We start from the raw sequence: 15,384 nt of genomic DNA on the forward strand, positions 1-15,384 counted from the left end.
CACAGGGGATACAGCTTTGAACCAAACAGCATGGACTTGACTTTGGAACGGTCTTCCTCAAGGAGCTCATTCCGGAGGCAAACCCTTGAACAACTGGAGATTATCTTAATTTAAGACTTCACTTGCATGTCAATATAAGCTCAGGGAGGGCAGGACCCTTCTCTCTTACTTATAGCTGCATCTCTGGGTCTAGAACAGTCTTGTTTATAGTTAGACCTCAATAGCAATTAGTTGAAGAATATTTTATTTGGTACTTGTTATACACGCACCTGGACCTCTTTGAAGTTGTTTACACATGAACCTATTAATCCTTAAAACGATCCCCATTTTTCAAGAGTTAACAGAGGCACAGAGAAGCTAGGCTGTGAACTCAAGCACTCTGGCTTCAGATAGCATGTTCCTAACCATTATACGATACTAAGTGAATGAATGATGGAGTCAGTCAATCCTTCTGAATGGCCGGGAATTCAAACCCCAGCTCTGCCGCTTGTTAGCTGTGTGGCCTGGGGTCAGCCGATTTATCTCCCTGGACCTCAGATGTTTTATTGTTAAAGGTCAAGTCCTCCTCCTGGTTCACCGTGAAGATGTAAGAAAGATGTTGGAGGAAATCGGCTCAAAGACGCGCGCACGCACAAGCGAACGCACACCCCGACAGCCTCGAGGAGGGAGGTGGAAGCTGGGGAGGGCGGCCGCGGGTCACCTCTTCAGGCACGGGGTGTGGCCTCCTGGAGACAGCCAAAGTCTCTGGCTCCCGGGCTCCTCCAGTGTGCCCACGCCCTACCTGGGGCCCCAGGCGCTGTCTCCGCCCCCCGAACCTAGGTGACCTGGTAGATACCCGTTCGAGAGCGTGTCCCTACACCCGGCGGCCGCAGGGGGTCTCGAAGAAAGAAATCCGGCGGCGGGGAGAGAATCCTGACTGTAGGTAGGGGGAGGGGCTGGCTGCCCCGCCCCTCGCCGCCGGATTTCGACCGCGAGGAGCCGCCCGGCTCCCGCCCCTAGCTGGCCCAGCCGCGTGGAGTGTCTGGGAACCGGGAGACGGAGCCAACCCGCCGATATGGAGGCGGCCAGCACCGGGACGCTGCTGCTGGTGCTGCTGCTGCTCTTGGTGCTGACGCTGGCGCTGCCCCGGACCCCGGGCCACCTGCCCCCGGGGCCCATGCCGCTGCCGCTGCTGGGGAACCTCCTGCAGCTCCGGCCCGGGGCGCTGTACTTGGGGCTCTTGCGGGTGAGGGGCGGCGGGGACGCCCTGGTTGGGGCAGGGGTCCGGGGCCAAGAGAGGGAGGGGGCCCCAGGAGAGAGGGAAAGCGGAGTGCCAGAACAGACAGGCCCTTGGGTATCCTAGAGGAGGCAGGCGAAGGGTGCAAGGGCGAAGGGGTTATGGGCGTTCTGGGGTGGGGCAGGGCTCCGGAGCTGAGAAGGGTGGAAGAGGGCGCGGAGGTGAGAGGACCCTGGGGTGTGGGGCCAGGGCTAGGAGGAGCAGAATCCTAGAGAGGATGAGAGCAGGGGAGCAGGATCCAGTGGCAGAGGGGTCCACAGAATCCTGGGAAGGTGCTAGAAGCAGGGGATTAAAGCCAGAGACTGGGAGAGAGCCCTCTAGCAGCAGAGAAGCTGATGAAGGGAAGCCTGTCCCAGGGGGAGAGGTAGCTGGGGGGGGGCAGAAAAGAAAAGGGGAGCGGTCGCTGGCGGGAAGGGGAGGTTTGGCTAGAGAGTTCCAGGTATTTGTCTGCAGAGAATAGGGGCGTGGGAGTGCTGTTTGCATGGGACTCAGCTAGGAGGGACCTGGAAGTCTCCAGAACAGCAGGGAAAGAGGGCAAGAAAGAAGGCTGAGATAGTTTCAACCCTTTGCAGGAGAGAGGAAGAGGCCAGAGGTTCTCCATTCAAAAGGAGTCTGGGGGACTCCAGAACATGGGGAGGGGGAGGGGGGTCTTGGGGAAAGATTTGGCAGGTGCCCAGCAGTGTCTGCTCCAAAATCTGAGGGTTTAGCAGTGATGGAAAAGGGTGGCTAGTTTGGGGGTAGGGGAAGAACTGAGCAATCAGGAGAGGTCAGAGTCTCAGCTGCCCATTTTTGCTGTCATATGTCTGAGTTGGGAGGTAGGGGTGGTTCTGGGTTGTCCCCGGGTCTGAACCGGGGTCTCTAGGAAATAAGGAGTTGAGGACTCTATGGGGAGGGGGCCTGAGAGCCCGATGCAGAAAGAGAACTGAGTCTCCCAAGGGGGCTATTTCTGTCTGGAGGGGAGGGGCTTCCTCCTAGGTACTTCATCCAGTGATGGGGCTGTGATGGGGACATCTAAACTGAAAGAGGCCATAGCCTGTCCCTCAGCACCTGCCCCTTCTCCCTCCCTACCCCCAGCTAAGTAAGAAGTATGGACCAGTGTTCACCGTGTACCTGGGTCCCTGGCGGCGCGTGGTGGTCCTGGTTGGGCACGAAGCTGTCCAGGAGGCCCTGGGAGGTCAGGCTGAGGAGTTCAGTGGGCGGGGGATGCTGGCAACGCTGGACGGGACTTTCGAAGGCCATGGTGAGTCATGAGCAGGGCTGAACACCCCTGGCTCCTTCCCTTAGAGCCTGCTACCACTTGACTGGTATGATTTTTTGTGCGTGACTTAGTGTCCCTGAGCCTGTGTTTCCTCATCCATAACATGGGGTGATAATAGCACTTGCTGAGGTCCTGCTGAGGTTTGAATGAGCCCTGGGCCAGGTTGTAGCGATGTCATCACTGCTCCAGGTCAAGCCCCCAGGGCTGGGAGAGACCAGGAGAGCTTTCTAGGCACTGGGAATGGGTGGGAACACTTAATGTTATAAAAATTATTCTCTGCTAAGCCTGGAAGTAGGAGCCTGGTGTTGGGCACTATCGGGACACAGCAGTGACCTAGAGCTTGTTAGCCACTGGGGAGAAAGACCCAGGCAGTGACAGGCCAGAGAGGTCAGGCCTAGGATGGGGAAGGCAGAGAAGCCAGGGCCAGGATAGAGGAAGCCCTGGGACTTCTGGAACCTGAAGAGGCACCTGACCCAGCCTGTTTGGTGGGAGATGTCTAGGGAGTCTTGAAAGACGGGTTGTCTGAGCTCAGACTCCTAGGATGAGTGGGAAGGGCATTCCAAGCAGAGACTAGCACGTAGGAAAGCATGGAGGTGAGAGAAGAAGCATCCATTCATTCATTAAATTGACAAATCTCTATCATGCCTGGCCCTATAGTGGGCACTGGGGACACAGAGATGTCCAAGACAGATGTGGCATCCTGTCTTACTGTAGGAGAGGTGGGCTTGTCATGAGACTGGAGGGAGGGAATGGAACTCTGCAACCTGCCTTCAGCTCTGACAGCAGTACACAAGGGAACTATACTGGAAGGGGGAAGGGAGGGAGACGGGGAGGAATCAAGGAAGGCTTCTCAGAGTAGGGGACAATTGCAATGAGACCTGAAGGAGGAATGGAATTAGTTCAGCGAGAATGGAGAGTGAGTGATCCAGACGGGGGGGGGGGGGGGGGGGGGGGGGCAGTGGGGGCAGAGCCTAGAGGGGGGATCCTGACACCACTGAGGAAGCAAGAGAAGCCCAGTTCAATTGCAGCAGGATGAGTAAGAAAGCTGGAGAAGTGGGTCATGCCGGGCCTGAGTCACACCAGAGTGCTTGGTTTTGGGTTTTTCTGGGGGCTGTAGATGGAAGTAGGGATGGAGTATGGTCAGAGCTAGAAAGATCCTCGGGTTGCTGTGTAGGAGCCCAGGGAGGGGACTCTGCTGGGCTGGAGCTGAGGCTGTGGGAAAGGGAGGGGGGTGGCTGGGAGAGGTGTCCAGGGCTCTGGACAGGGGCCGGGGCCGGGGAATGGTGGGCTGAAATGAGGAGGAGAGGTGCGGAGGCCAGTTTGGGACACCCAGGAGGCCACTAGGGGCCAGCACTGCACAGGTGAGATGCTGAATTCAGAGAAGGCAAGGTTTTTGTCCAATGCAGACCCTTAGCTGAAGGAGGAAAAGTCAGTTCCATGCTCCTCCCTCCCGCTTCAGTTTCCAGCTTCCAAATGACGTGGGGCAGGGGACCCCATGGTACTCTGTAAATGTTGGGAAGGAAGGAGGAAGAGGAAGGAGAGATAAAAGGACTCCAGGGGAGGGGGGATGGGAAAAGAGGAATAAAAAGATAAATGCAAGGAAGAAGTCCTCACTCATCCTGGTTCATCACAGAACATGTGTGACCGGCTTCTCAGGAGAATGTCACTCTCTGACCCAAGGTTAGGCATTTACTGAGTACTTACGGAGTCCCCTGCCAGTCCCCTGGGCTAGGCTGATAACGGACTCGGGACAGGACCTTCGGAGTCCTCCTTGGGCACGTCACTGGGAGCAAGGGAGCAGTCCTGGGGGTTGGAGGGGAGGGGGCCAGTCCCTCCTTGAGTCCAGCCTTCTGTGCAGGGGTTTTCTTCTCCAATGGGGAGCGATGGAGGCAGCTGAAGAGGTTCACCACACTCGCGCTGCGGGACCTGGGCATGGGGAAGCGAGAAGGCGAGGAGCTGATCCAGGCGGAGGCCCGGTGTCTGGTGGAGGCATTCCAGGGGACAGAAGGTCAGCAGGGTGGGGTGAGCCTGGGGTGCCCTGTGGTGTGCCCGAGGGTGGGGAGGACCTTCCCTCTGGCGCTGGGCTGAGGGCTCTGTTCGCCTCCTGGAGCGCCTCCTCCACCTTCTGTCTCTGTCCTCATGTCTCCCCAGGGGTCATCACTCTTAGTGCTTCTTTTCTTTCTCGATTTTTCTGTTTCTCTCTCCTATAAGTCTATCTTTCTCTGTCTCTCTCCCTATCCATCTTTCTCACTCAGTCTTTCCCGGTCTCTCTTTCCCTGTCTCTTTTTCCGTCTCTCCCTGTCTCTCTGTCTGTCTCTTTCCCCTTCTGTTTCTCCCTCTGTCTTTCATCCCCCTGTCTGTCTCTCTCTATGCCTGTCTCCTTCCGGTCGAGTCCAGCCCCCTGTCCGTCACAGCCCTCCTCCCTGCCCCCTCCTCCTCAGGACAGCCATTTGACCCCTCCCTGCTGCTGGCCCAGGCCACCTCCAACATCATCTGCTCCCTTACCTTCGGCCTCCGCTTCCCCTATGAGGATGAGGAGTTCCAGACCGTGGTCCGGGCAGCTGGTGGCGCCGTGCTGGGGATCAGTTCCCCATGGGGCCAGGTACGCGGGTGGGACCCCTCTTCTTCCCCAAAGGTTCCTGCCTACCTTTCCCAGGTAACCCCCAGAGCACCCCTCCATGCTGGTGCAGGGCCAGGCCCCATGGAAATAGCTGTCCTTCTCCCCCGCCCCTCGCAGGCCTACGAGATGTTCTCCCAGCTCCTGCAGCACCTGCCGGGGCCCCACACACAACTCCTTGGTCACTTGAGCATCCTGGCCACCTTTGCCGTCCAGCAGGTGCAGCGACACAAGGGGAGCCTGGACACCTCCGGGCCCGCGTGCGACGTTGTGGATGCCTTCCTGCTGAAGATGGCAGAGGTGGGGGAAGGTCAGGGTTGGGGGGGCCTCCTGAATGGGGCTGGCGGCCAGGCTGGGGCCCACTCTGGCATAGCTGGAATCTGTCAGGCCTCCCTCTCTCTCTCCCTCTCCCTTTCTCCCTCTCTCTCTCTGACCTTAGCCCCCTGTGCAGGCCCCACCTGTACAGAACCCCACTGTACCCCACCCCAAGACATGTCAAGTAAAATCACTTGATCATGAGACCTTGTGATATCAAATTACAGGAATAAAGTCCACTTCCTTCATCCAATAAGAACAATATATTATTACAAGGAAATTGCAATGAAGGTTAAGCCTATGGAAATAGCTACTTTTGAATTATCCAAACTTTGGAATTATGGAAGACATTCAGGGCCACATCCTTGGAATAAATGCGGCCACCCTGTTCATGGAGAGACAGAACATTTTTCTTAACCTCGTACCCCATTTCCTTCCACTTTCATTTTCTAAATGGAACAAAATTTTTGAAATGGTGGTAAAGCACACATAACATAAAATTTACCACCTTAACCATTTTTTTGGTAAAGATTTTATTTCTAGGAGGCACCTGGGTGGCTCAGTCGGTTAAGCTTCTGACTCTTGATTTCGGCTCAGGTCATGATCTCCCAGTTGTGGGATCCCACACATCGGGCTCTGGATTGACAGCATAGGGCCTGCTTGGGATTCTCTCTCTGCCGCTCCCCTGCACTCTTTGGCACTCTCTCTCTCTCTCTTTCTCTGTCTCTCTCAGAATAAAAAAAAAAACTTAAAATTTTTATTTTTAGAGGCGCCTGGATGGCTCAGTTGGTTAAGCATCCAACTCTTGATTTCGGCTCAGGTCATGATCTCAGGGTCATGGAATCAAGCCCCACGTCAGGCTCTGCACTCACAGTGTGGAGCCTGCTTGGGATTCTCTCTCTCCCTGTGCCCCGCGCGCTCACTCTCCCTCTCTCTCTCTCAAAATAAATAAGTAAACATTAAAAAAAAGATTTTATTTTTAAATAATCTCTACATCTAACGTAGGGCTCGAATTTACAACGTCTGGATCAAGAATCACATGCTCCTCCCACCACCAGCCAGGTGCCCCCTACCTTGACCATTTTTAAGTGTCAAGTCCAGTAGTGTTAATATATCCACATTGTCGTGCAGAAAATCTCCAGAACTTTTTTTTCATCTTATCAAACAGAAACTCTCTACTTGGTTAAGGACTCCCCAGCCCCCTCCCAGCCCCCAGCAACCACCTTTCTACGTTCTGTCTCTATGAGTTTGCATAATCTAGGGACCTCATGTAAGTGGTTTGTCCTTTTGCGATTGGCTTATCTCACTTAGCGTGATATCCTAAAGGTTCATCCATGTTGTAGCCTGTAACAGCATTTCCTTCCTTTTTAAGCCTTTTTAAGGCTGAGTCCTTATTCCACCGCATGGATAGACCACACTGGGCTCATCCATTCATCTGTCAGTGGACACTTGAGCTGCTTCCTCCTTTGGTCTGTTATGAATAACGTTGCTATGAACAAATACCTCTTCAAGATCTTGCTTTCCATTTGTTGGGTTCCCTGCACAGAAGTGGAAATGCTAGATCATACCATAATTCTATTTTCATTAAAAAGAAATTTTTTTTAATGTTTATTTATTTGGGGGGAGGAGCACAAGAGGGGGAAGGGGAGAGAGAGAAGGAGACACAGAATCCGAAGCAGGCTCCAGGCTCCTAGCTGTCTGCACCAAGTCTGACGCGGGGCTCGAACCTCACCAACTGTGAGATCGTGACCTGAGCCAAAGCTGGGCACTCAACCGACTGAGCCACCCAAGCGCCCCTTCTATTTTAATTGCTTAAGGAACCTCATGCCATTGCCCATAGCTGCGCCATCTGACATCCCCACTGAGGGTGACAGGGTTCCGGTTTCTCCACATCCTCACCACGTGCCATTTTCTGTTTGTTTGTTTTTTATAGTGGCCATGCTCTTTCATTTTCAAAAACATTCCAACCAAAGAAAATTAATATCAAGAGTCCACTTCCCAACTTGCCCAAACATTTATACAACCCCCACCCGCCCCGACAAAGCTTCAACTTGCCGTGTTGCAGCCCCAGGCGTGGCTGTGCTGGGCCTCTGCTCCCCACAGCCTGAGTTCTCTGAGCCCTTCTGCCTGGTTTCTTCCAGGAAGAGCAAGACCCAAACACAGAATGGACTGACAAGAACTTGTTGATGACAGTCATTTATCTGCTGTTTGCCGGGACGGTCACGGTCAGCACCACGGTCCGCTACGCCCTCTTGTTTCTGCTGAAATACCCTCAGGTCCAAGGTAGGAGCCTTTGGACCAGCCAGCCCTGGGAACGGAAGTGAGGGCTCAAGAGGAAGAATGTTCAGGAGAACGAGCTGGAGCCTGGTGGCGAGAATGAACCCGGCATTGGGGGTGTCTGACGAGCGAGAACTTGGGGGCGGTGGGGGCTGCAGGTTGATGTGTGAAGCGTAGTGAAATGAGAGATGAGGCAGGGGGCCTTGTATGCCTGATCCTGAGCAATGGGGAGCCACAGAAGGATGCTGAGCAGAGGAGGGCAGGGTTCAATTAGCCTTTTATAAAAAATCTTTCCGGGTGAAAGAAGATGCCGGGAGCCCAGGGAAGAGGATGGGATAGGGACCTGGGCAGGAGAGGACAGGCCTGGGCCAAGCTGTGGGGGGAGAAGAGGGGCTGGGTGAGCAGGTAGAGAATGACGCGGGAGGCCCAGGGGATTTCGGGACCAGAGGGCCATGGAGGCACCCTGAGATGGGAACAGAAGGAACGAGGAGCTGTTTCAGGGGAGATGCTGAGGCCAGTTTAGGACAAGTGTAAGGGACCTGGGGCCACATGGGGGGAGGCATCCACGAGGCCACAAGACATCCAGGTCAGGATTTAACAGGATCCTTGATCTCAGGGTCCTGAGTTCAAGTAGCATGTTGGGCATAGAGTTCACTTAAAAAGGGGAAGGGAGGGGCGCCTGGGTGGCTCAGTCGATTAAACAACCAACTCTTGGTCTCAAGTCAGGTCTTGATCTCAGGGTAGTGAGTTTGAGCCCCATGTTGGGTGTAGAAATTAGTTAAAACAAAAACTAAGGTCATTAGGGCACAAGCAAGAAGCAAAAGATGACTGGCTGAGAGGCAGAGCTGGGGGTGTGAGCTCTGGGAAAGCCCAGCATTTTGGAGTCAGGCAGCTGCATCAAATGCCCTCAAGCCAGTGGGGTGGGCTGACCTGGCAGGTGGCCTCAGCGGAATGGAGTCCGCTGTGACTTTAGCAATCTGGGCCTCAGTTTTCTCATCTGGGAAATGCGGATGGATAATGGTATCCCACCTCGCAGCATTGCTGTGGGAATTGAGAGGAGAGACCCTGTGCTCAGCACATAGGTCATGGGGACTCTGGCTCAGTGCGATCTGGGAACCTCCTCCCTGCCCAGCAGCCTCACCCCAACCACGGCCACTTTGAGAAGATGGGGCTTCCAAGGGTAGGATCGCGGGGCCCCACCCCACCTCTGACTCCAGCCTTCCTCTTCCTCGGTGCAGAGCGTGTCCGGGAGGAGCTGACCCGGGAGCTGGGGGCTGGCCGGGTGCCAGGCCTGGGGGACCGAGCCCGCCTCCCCTACACGGACGCAGTTTTGCATGAGGCGCAACGGCTGCTGGCTCTGGTGCCCATGGGAATGCCCCACGCCCTCACGAGGACCACCTGCTTCCGAGGGTACACCCTTCCCCAGGTGGGCGCCTGCACCCAGTGGTCGTCTCGGCCTCAGACCTGAGTCTGTTGCTGTCTGTGTCTCTGACTGTTTCTGATTATTGGTCTCTCTCTGACATCCCTTTCTTGATGTCCCTCTCTCCTTCCCTGTCTCCCTGTTTCTTTCTGGGTGCATTTCTCTTGCCTTTGCCTCTGTCTCTGGGCCTCAGCTCCCTATCTGTCCAACGGATATCCTAATTCTACCTCCTTCCAGGGTGGCTGGGACAATCACAAGCCAAAGGTGACAGGGAAGCAATTTAGGAACTGCTGTAAACCCCCACCATCAAACCCCTCCCTCCCTTCTTCCCCACGCCCCGCCCAACTCCTGCCCTCCATTAGAGAGCAACTCGGAGCCAGCACCACCAGGGGGCGATGTCCGCCCGGGAACCCCAGATGCCGTCGTCCCGCAAGCTGCTGCCTCCTCTTAGAATCAAACCCATAGTAGTTACGATCTGTTTTTTCTCTGGGACCTTGGGCAAATCACTTCACCCTCTGAACCACTCTCCACCCCTCTTCTACATCGGGAACAAAATAGTATTAATTTGAGATCTTAAGGAACCTGCAAGACAATGCTTGCAAAACACCAACTCCGCTCTTGGTGCAGGGTGTCGGGGGTTCCCCAGGGGTTCCCTGTTCGGCCGCAGCAACCATTGCTAGTGCAGTGACGGTCGCAACTCTTGATAGTGATTATGTAAACAGGCATCAGTGATTGAGGACTTGCTCTCACCAGGTATCGTTTTAAATGCTTCACAAATATATTACCTTACTTAATCTTCAGCCTTCAGAGCAACCCTACCCTATTACGCCCGTTTTACAGATGAGGAAACGGTGGCCTTTAAAGATGAGAAGACTTGCTGGGATCACCCAGCCTACAATGGTAAAGGCAGGATTTACACTCAGGACCTGTGCTTTAACCACAGTTACCTGCTTCTCTTATTTTAATAGTCATAGCATGAGCCTGTTTTTTGGAGCCCCCCTCCACTGCACAGCCTTGGGAACACTGTAACTGATCTCCACCGCCACTGGGAGGGGTCGGGGGGAGGAGCGGGAGCTGGGCGGAGGGGAGTCGTCAGGGACAGCCCTCACCTACCCACCCTTGGTTTTACCCGTGGAAGAGCACTGTGGGAAAGAGCTGGACTCTGGCCAGGTGGCTTAGGACAGCCACAGATGAATCACAACATACCCTCAAAGTTGAAAGACAAAATTAAAAAATAACAAACTCTGCTGTCACCGAATGGTACCTTGGGCAAGTTGCTTAAGTTCTTTGGGCCTCTGTTTTCCCATCTTGAAAATGGGAGTCATGTCGAAACTACTTCCCAGACTTGTGAAAAAGTTTTAGCGGGTTCAAGTGTATGTTTGTGGATGTGAGAGTGAGTGAGATACACATACATGTTACATAAGAGAATATATCAAAAATGCTTAATTGGGGCGCCTGGGTGGCTCAGTTACACGTCCAACTTCGGCTCAGGTCATGATCTCGCGGTCGGTGGATTCGAGCCCTGCGTCGGGCTCTGTGCTGACAGCTCGGAGCCTGGAGCCTGCTTCGGATCCTGTGTCTCCCTCTCTCTCTGTCCTTCCCATGCTTGCACTCTGTGTGTGTGTGTGTGTCTCTCTCTCTCTCTCAAAAATAAACAAACGTTAAAAAAAATTTTTTTTTAATGCTTAACAAAGTACCTGGCCCATAACAAGCCCTTGAAACACGTTGATGCCATTGTGTTTTGTGAACTGGAGTCCCTGACACTCCGGACTCTTGTGCTCTGCCCTGACGCCTGGGTGGGGAGGGATATTTGTAACTTTGTTATTATTCCCCCTCAGGGCACCGAGGTCTTCCCCCTCCTGGGCTCTGTCCTGCATGATCCTGAGGTCTTCGAAAAGCCAGAGGAATTCAATCCAGACCGATTCCTAGATGCAGACGGACGGTTCCAGAAGCAGGAGGCATTCTTGCCCTTCTCCTTAGGTACTTGCTGGGCCCGTCCCTGCTCACCTGCCCGTCCTCCCCACACCTGTGGGTGAGGAGGGCCGGCCCAGCTCTGTCTCCCTGTTCCCTGCAGGGAAGCGCGTCTGCCTCGGAGAGGGCCTGGCTCGGGCAGAACTGTTCCTCCTCTTTACCGCCATCCTGCAGGCCTTCTCCCTGGAGAGCCCGTGCCCGCCAGGGACCCTGAGCCTCCAGCCAGCCGTCAGCGGCCTTTTCAACATCCCCCCAGCCTTCCAGCTACAAGTCCGGCCCCACTGACCTCCACCCATCCTGTGGCCCCGATGACGGAGGGAGCCATGGGAGATGGTGGCCTTCTCATGGGGGTGGGCGTGAACACGCTTGTGTCTCCAGAACAGCAAGTCCACACGACAGGCAGCCACGTCCACGCACCTGGAGCTGTTTTCTAGGGTCCGTTGCACAGATACTCAGCCTACATGTCCACAGAGCCATGCTCACTCAGCCCACGCAGCTGCCAAGACACGCAACCCCCCCCCCCAACTTCACGCGGCCACGGAAAGGTCCACGAGGCAACTCTGCCACACAGGCTTTCTGTAGTCACAGATTTAGTGCGTCTGGAGTCACGACCATGTGCCCAGATAACACACCATCTCGTACACAACACAACTCCCCTTGATGTGCAACCCGCATGTGGGAGTTTGGCTCCTACCTTAACAAGCCACAGAAACAGCCTCTATGTTCAGGGCCCACACGCCCTCTTCGCCCATCCAACTTACCAATGCTGCCAGTTCTGGGAGCCTGCTGCAGAGGGGAACGTGCCCCTTCCCGGGTCATGTCCCCACACAGAGAGACCGGCCCTGTCTTCAGCCCCAGCATACCCTCTCTCTCGCAGCCACACTGCAATCCAGGCACATGGCCATCGCTGTCCGCATGCCCCCGACCACTGAACCACACAGCCAGCCCACACATGACACCATGCCATTTCCAAGTATCTTCTCACTGAGACACGCCATTCCCGGGGAGCACAGCCCTGGCCTCCTCCAGACCTTCAGCCCTCAAGGATACCCCTTTCCAAGCCCCTTGATGCTCAGATTCTCCCAAATATAAATATATCCCCGAGTGTGCAGTTGTGCGCACAGGCCTGGGAACCAAGGGAACTTGGACACACTGGACCCTCTGATCAGAGCCCCCCCCCACTCTTGTTTATGTAACCATGTTAAAAGCCTCCCCTGCCTGTCCCTCCACACATACACACTGACCCACCTCCCCTCCCCACGCCCCAGTTAGACCCGGTGAAAGGGGCTAGATGACCCAGTTGGGGCCAGATTCCAACTCCCGGTGTCAGGGAAGAGGCCAGTTCTGACGTCCTTGTGACTTGAAGGTCCCCATTTTGCAATAAAAGTTGATGTCTGGCCCCTGTCAGGGCCTGGTGTGCCTGTGACAGTGTCTGTCATTGTGAGTAAGGGGTGGGAATGGGGGGTCCGCCCCTCCCTCGAGGCTGGGCGGGGAGCTAAAAAACATGGCCCCCGCCCACCCTGGCTGTTGACATCAGTACACCAGATGTGGAGGGGGGAGGGGGGGGCCTGTCCTGGGCCTCACTTCCGGTGAAGCTGATGTGGGGAGGGGGGTGCGGGCAGGGAGAAAGTAACAGGCTGAACTGCAAGCCTGGGGTGGGGTGGGGGGCCCAGCCAGGGAGAGCCTACAGGTGAAGTTCCAGATCCCGGCCCTGGGAACTTTCCGAGTCTGAAAGCTGCCTGCCGGAACAGCATTCCTGACCCAGCTTTGCCTCTTCCACAGGCTCTTTTCCTCCTGCCTTCCCGTCACAAGGAAGGGAAGTTTTCAAACACAAAAATAGAGAGAATGGTGTAATGAACCCCTGTGCCCGTCACCTGGCCTCATCGATAACCATCAACTTTCTGCTAGTTTTTTTTTTTTATTTGCCCATCACCTGGCCTCATTGATAACCATCAACTTTCTGCTAGTTTTCTTTTCTTTCTTTTTTTAGTTTATTTATTTATTGTTTGAGGGAGAGAGAGCACACATGAGTAGGGTAGGGGCAGAGAGGGGGAGGGAGAGAATCCCAAGCAGGCCCCCCACTGTCAGCGCAGAGCCGGATGTGAGGCTTGAACTCAGGGACCATTAGATCATGACCTGAGCCGAAATCAAGAGTCAGACGCTTAACCGACTGAGCCACCCAGGTGTCCTAGTTTTATTTCTGCTATCACTCAGTTACGACTAAGATTTTATTTTTATTTCTTTTTTTAAGCCAAACCTAAATTTTATTTATTTTGAGAGAAATAGAAAACACATGTGCGCACTCTCTCTGTCAAAAATAAACATTTATTAAAAAAAAAAAAAAGGAAGAAGAAGGAGCACCTGGATGGCTCAGTCAGTTAGGCATCCGACTCTTGGTTTCGACTCAGGTCATGATCTCAGGGTTCTGTGAGTTTGAGCCCCACGTCGGACTCTGTGCTGGCGGCGTGGAGCCTCCTTGGGATTCTCTCTCTGCCCCTCCCCTACTCACGCTCTCTCCATCTCTCTCAAAAATAAATAAACTGTAAAAAAAAAAAAAAATTATTGGACCCAAAATGAAAATGTAGAATTAGTGTGGTCTTCAGTTTTGTGTGTGTTTATGGTAAAATACATATAACATTTATCATTTTAACCATTCGTAAGTGTTTAAGTCAGTGGCATTAAATATATTCACAGTGTTGTGTAACCATCACCACTATATTCAAAAATCTTTATTATCCCCCCCTCAAAGGACCCTTTACTACTAAGCAATAATTCCCCCCTTTCAATTTTACTTTTTTTTTTTTATTTTTTTTAACGTTTATTTATTTTTGAGACAAAGAGAGACAGAGCATGAACGGGGGAGGGTCAGAGAGAGAGGGAGACACAGAATCTGAAACAGGCTCCAGGCTCTGAGCGGTCAGCACAGAGCCCGACGCGGGGCTTGAACTCACAGACTGTGAGATCATGACCTGAGCCAAAGTCGGACACTCAACCGACGGAGCCACCCAGGCGCCCCTCAATTTTACTTTTTTAAAGTCCCAACAGGGGCGCCTGAGTGGCTCCGTCAGTTAAGGATCCCACTTTTGATTTAGGCTCAGGTCCTAGTCCCACGGTTCAAGGGATCCAAACTGGGCTCTGCGCGGACAGCATGGAGCCTGCTTGGGATTCTCTCTCTCTCTCAACATAAATAAAAAGAAATTAAAAAAAAAAAAAGTCCCAACAAACACCCATTTCACCCCTTCTCACATTTACCAATTCTGCGGTCTCCATATTCACCTTTCCCTGATGGCCTCCTAAGGGTCCTTTATAGTTCAGTTTGTTCAAACAAGGATCCCATTTGAACGTCTCTGGTCTTTGAGATCTATAGCCACCCCTCAACATGTGTACATCTGCTTGTTTTTTAAAGAAACTTAGGTCACTTGCCGTGTGCAAGTTTTCACATCCTGGATTTGACTGAAAGCATCTTTGTGGGGGCACTTGAGATGTCTTTCTACTCCAGGAATTTCCTGTAAGATGGGAATTCAGCCAGATTTGGGCTCATTCTGGCAAGATCTCCCCACTGGAGGTTCTGGGGCCCTTCCTGGTACATCATGTCGCAGTAATCCATGGCCCCATGTACCACGGCCAGGTCCTGATCTCTCTCTTAAGAAGTTTCCTATCAACCTTTCACTTATTGGTCTTAGAGGGATCCTTTTTTTTTTTTTTTTTGTAAGTTTATTTATTTTTGAGACAGAGAGCAAACATGAGTGGGGGAAGGGCAGAGAGTGAGGAGAATCCCAAGGGGCACAGAGATCAAACCAGGGGCACCTGGGTGGCTCAGTCGGTTGACCTTCTGACTTTGGTTCAGGTCATGATCTCACAGTTTGGGAGTTCGAGCCCCGCATCAGGCTGGCTGCTGTCAGCACAGAGCCCACCTTGGATCTTCTGTCCCCCTCCTCTGCCCCTTCCCCGCTGGTGCGCTCTCTCTCTCTCTCTCTCTCTCTCTCTCAAAATAAATTAACGTTAAAAAAAAATAATAAAAGAACCAAAAAGATCAAACCAGGTCCCTCTCTGCTCAGAGCCCACCCCCCAGCCCCCCAGTGGAGAACTCTTCTGTGCTGTTGGTGGGAATACACATTGGGATCGCTATAATGATAAACAGTATGAAAGTTTCTCAAAAAATTAAAAATAGAAATACCATATGACCCTGCAATCCTACTTCTGGGTATATATCCAAAGGAAACAAAACCAGTGTCTCCAAGAGTTATCTG

General features: G+C 53.4%; 1 protein-coding gene across 1 annotated transcript; it reads left to right on the forward strand.

Moving 5' to 3' along the window:
• The first annotated feature begins 797 nt into the window (after positions 1–797).
• Positions 798–12,560, forward strand: LOC125153807 (cytochrome P450 2S1). The gene is made up of 9 exons (XM_047837325.1): positions 798–1,225; positions 2,351–2,516; positions 4,393–4,542; positions 4,976–5,136; positions 5,272–5,451; positions 7,608–7,749; positions 8,982–9,169; positions 11,002–11,143; positions 11,238–12,560. Exons 1-9 carry the CDS (start codon positions 1,055–1,057, stop codon positions 11,417–11,419), a joined length of 1,482 nt encoding a protein of 493 aa, XP_047693281.1. The 5' UTR covers positions 798–1,054; the 3' UTR covers positions 11,420–12,560.
• The last annotated feature ends 2,824 nt before the right edge of the window (positions 12,561–15,384 follow it).

The sequence above is a fragment of the Prionailurus viverrinus genome, chromosome E2, assembly GCF_022837055.1.
Source record: "Prionailurus viverrinus isolate Anna chromosome E2, UM_Priviv_1.0, whole genome shotgun sequence".
Taxonomy (NCBI): Eukaryota; Metazoa; Chordata; class Mammalia; order Carnivora; family Felidae; genus Prionailurus; species Prionailurus viverrinus.